This window comes from Elephas maximus, chromosome 1, assembly GCF_024166365.1.
Source record: "Elephas maximus indicus isolate mEleMax1 chromosome 1, mEleMax1 primary haplotype, whole genome shotgun sequence".
Classification (NCBI taxonomy): domain Eukaryota; kingdom Metazoa; phylum Chordata; class Mammalia; order Proboscidea; family Elephantidae; genus Elephas; species Elephas maximus.
The window spans coordinates 78,974,711-78,978,168 of record NC_064819.1 but is presented as its reverse complement, the minus strand read 5'-3'; the positions used below and the strand labels follow the sequence as shown (position 1 = coordinate 78,978,168).

The 3,458-nt window shown below is 40.4% G+C and overlaps 1 protein-coding gene across 1 annotated transcript; it reads right to left on the bottom strand.

The window, feature by feature from the left end:
• Positions 1-1,086: 1,086 nt before the first annotated feature.
• Positions 1,087-2,040, bottom strand: LOC126077240 (putative olfactory receptor 2W6). Its single transcript, XM_049886385.1, has one exon. The coding sequence runs from the start codon at positions 2,038-2,040 to the stop codon at positions 1,087-1,089; it is 954 nt and encodes a 317-aa protein (XP_049742342.1).
• Between the last annotated feature and the right edge of the window lie 1,418 nt (positions 2,041-3,458).

Here is a 3,458-nt window from a genome sequence, read left to right as displayed (position 1 = left end):
AGAGCTAAATAACCGAACAATTTATTTTGGCTCTCATTCAGGCATTTGGCACTATAAAAACATATTTGAACTTTCTAGAAAAATAAACATTTCTTCTACGCTACTTCTAAATTCATTCTTTTCATATTTGTTAAAGATCTACTAAGTACAAACGGGACAGAAGTTGGCATGGATACAAAAATATCTAGTATCTACACTTTTTTTTTTTACACTTATGATTGGTCTTTTGCAAGTATAAAAACCAGTTGCCTTCATGTTGACTCTGACTCATGGCAATGCCCAGTGCACCAGAGTAGAATTGTGCTCCTTATGGTTTTCATTGGCAGGTTTTTCAGAAGTAGATCACCAGGCTTTTCTTTTAAGGTGCCTCTGGGTGGACTCCAGCCTCCTTCCTTTCAATTAGCAGCCAAACATGTTAACCTTTTGCACTACCTAGGAACTCCTTTTGCAAATACACCCAAACCAAACCCAAGCCAATTGCTGTCGAGTTGATTGTGACTCATAGCAACCCTATAGGACAAAGTAGAACTGCCCCCACAGGGTTTCCAAGGCTTTAAATCTTTACGGAAGCAGACTGCCACTTTTTTCTCCCGTGGGGCAGCTGGTTGGTTTGAATCACTGACCTTTCCATTAACAGTCAAGTGCTTAACCACTATGCGGTAGATCGCTGTTTTTTTCCTGGGTTAAAATCCTTCCAGTGATGAATGCGTGATTAAGAGGGACTTGAGAGGAGCACGAGTGACCAAGAACTCAAGGATATTGCATTTTCTCAGCCTCTCTAAACCAATGAGTTCTTCATCTCATTAAGTGTATCTTTAGCCTGTAATGCCAGAGCATGCTTTTATTTGATAGATCTGGCAAAATATATAGAAGCTGGGTCAAAAGAGGAGCCCTGTTCCTGCAGTAGTTAAGTGCTTAACTGCTAACCAAAATGTCGACACTTCAAATCCACCAAGCCGCTCCTTGGAACCCTATGGAGCAGTTCTACTTTGTCCTATAGGGTTGCTATGAGTCAAAATTGACTCAATGGCAATGGGTGATGTGGATGGTGGGTCAAAAGATAACCCCAAATTTGATCAGCTCTTATTATACTTCTGCACCTCCCTTCCCTAGCACTTTCTTCATGGCCTCCTTAACATCTTTGTTTCTCAGTGTATAGATCAAGGGATTAACACTGGGAGTGACAATTGTATAGAAGAGAGTAAGGAACTTGCCCTGGTCCTGAGAATAAGTGTTTGCTGGCTGGAGGTACATATATATGATTGTACCATAGAAGAGAGAGACAACAATTAGGTGGGAGCTACAGGTGTTGAAAGCTTTCTTTCGCCCAGCTGCTGATTTGATCCTAAGCACTGCTCGTGCAATGTAACTATAAGAGATGAGGATGAGGCTGAGTGGTGTCAGTATGATAAAGATTGCCAAGGCAAAAGCCAGCGCCTCAAGGGTCATGGTATCTACACAGGCCATGCCAATTAATGCTGGCATCTCACAGAGAAAGTGGTCCACCCGCCTGTGTCCACAACGGGGTAGCATCAACGTCTGGGGTGCCATTATGAGAGAATTGCCAAATCCACTCAACCATGCCACTGAAACCAGCTGCCCACAGAGACGTGAGTGCATGATGACAGTGTACTGCAGGGGTTTGCAGACTGCAGCATAGCGGTCATATGCCATGACAGCCAGAAGGATACATTCCACCCCTCCCAGGGCTAGGACAAAGTAAAGCTGGATGGCACAACCCAGGTAGCTGATGGTCTTATCTGGACCCCAAAGATTGTAGAGCATCTGAGGGATGGACCCTGTGGTGAAACACATGTCTAGGAATGAGAGATTGGCCAAAAAGAAATACATTGGTGTGTGCAGCCGGGAATCCAAGGTTGAAAGCAAGATGATGGCCATGTTACCGAGAAGAGTCAGCAGGTAAAAAGTGAGGACAACCACAAAGAGGATCAGCTCTAGGTGTGGACGGTCAGAGGAGCCCACCAGGATGAAGCCTTCAAAAGAACTCTTATTGTCTTTTTCCATTACCTGTGGCCACATATTACCTGTCGGGAGAAAGATGAGTATCTGTGAAGATCATATATATACTCCCCCAAAATGGCACCATTGGTAAAATAGTAGAATGCATCCTTCCTTGAAAACGCTGAATATTTGACCCAGAATTTCAATAGGTACTGATTAAGTCATTATTTGGTCTAAGGAGCACAACATTTGGGGGCTTTGGCAGCTCCTGGCTGTGATTATTTACCAACATTTTGTATAATTCTTTTCAATTTGGCAAGATATAAGAAAAAAGACTTTCAAAAGCTGATAATTTTACAAGAGAATTATCACTCTAAATTTCTACTTAGAATTTTTTATAGGGACGTACCAAATTCTCCTCATCATATATAACCTGTAGATAAGAATAGTGGCTTTTATCTCTAGATCAGAGAGCAAGGCTTGCTGTTAGGTGAAACCTCATTCTACTAACTTTCTCGTCAATACTGGGAAACCTAGTGTCATACCAAACTCAACAGGTTACAAGTGATCAAGCAACATCTTAGGAAGAAGATGACTTCAGTACTATTTATATCTATGCTTCTGATTCCATCCATTCTTTTTACTGAAATACCCTAACATATCCTACAGGTGTCAGACAAGATAATAATGAACAGCTTATATCATCACCTCAATATCCCCTCTACCCAACCCTATCCTAAACCCCTGTGATAAAATTATGTTTTACATTACTGAGGTACATTTTATCCCTGTGATTGGGTAACTTTTCTGAAGTTGGGAAGGTTTTCCTGTAAAGATGAAAGAGAAATAAAGCAATTCCCAGGACTCATCCCCCATGGAACTAATATTCAGCAGGCTTTTAATAGCCTTCCCCCTCCTAGTCACGTTTCATTATTGCAAAATTCTCCACTTCCAGGAAGCCTACTTTGATTATTTTATCTTATCTCCCTCTTACGATCTCATAGAGAGATCTCATGTGTGTTCTATGATACCCGACACTTGCAATTAAGTTATCTGCCAATGGTTTTATAGTCTTAGGGTGAGTATTCTATATAATATAAATTATCCAAGGGAAGTGCCTATATTAATATTTTTCCATATTTTTAAGTAATTAATAAAAAGTAATAGGGTTGTGACTCACTTTTATTACAATGGAATGTATTATATCTCTCTGGTGGGTTAGGGCACAAAATAGGGTTCAAATCCATTGCTCTAAGAATGTTTTACCCTAATTAAATCATGTGTGGCATGTGTTCTCAACAAGAGTTTTAAGATTTTTAAGATTTAAGATTTTGTACATATATACTTTGACATTTACTGGAACTTAAAGAATTGTCAAGTTCATCCCTACCAAGGCTGCAACAAGCTTCTACAGTGGTGATGAAGGGATGTGATAAATGGGTAACGTGCTAAGTATATCTTGGTAGATAGACAATTCCATATTTTGCAACTGAGTG

Excerpts from the sequence above, each read along its gene's own strand:
- LOC126077240 (XM_049886385.1), bottom strand. The coding sequence starts at position 2,040 with ATGTGGCCACAGGTAATGGAAAAAGACAATAAGAGTTCTTTTGAAGGC.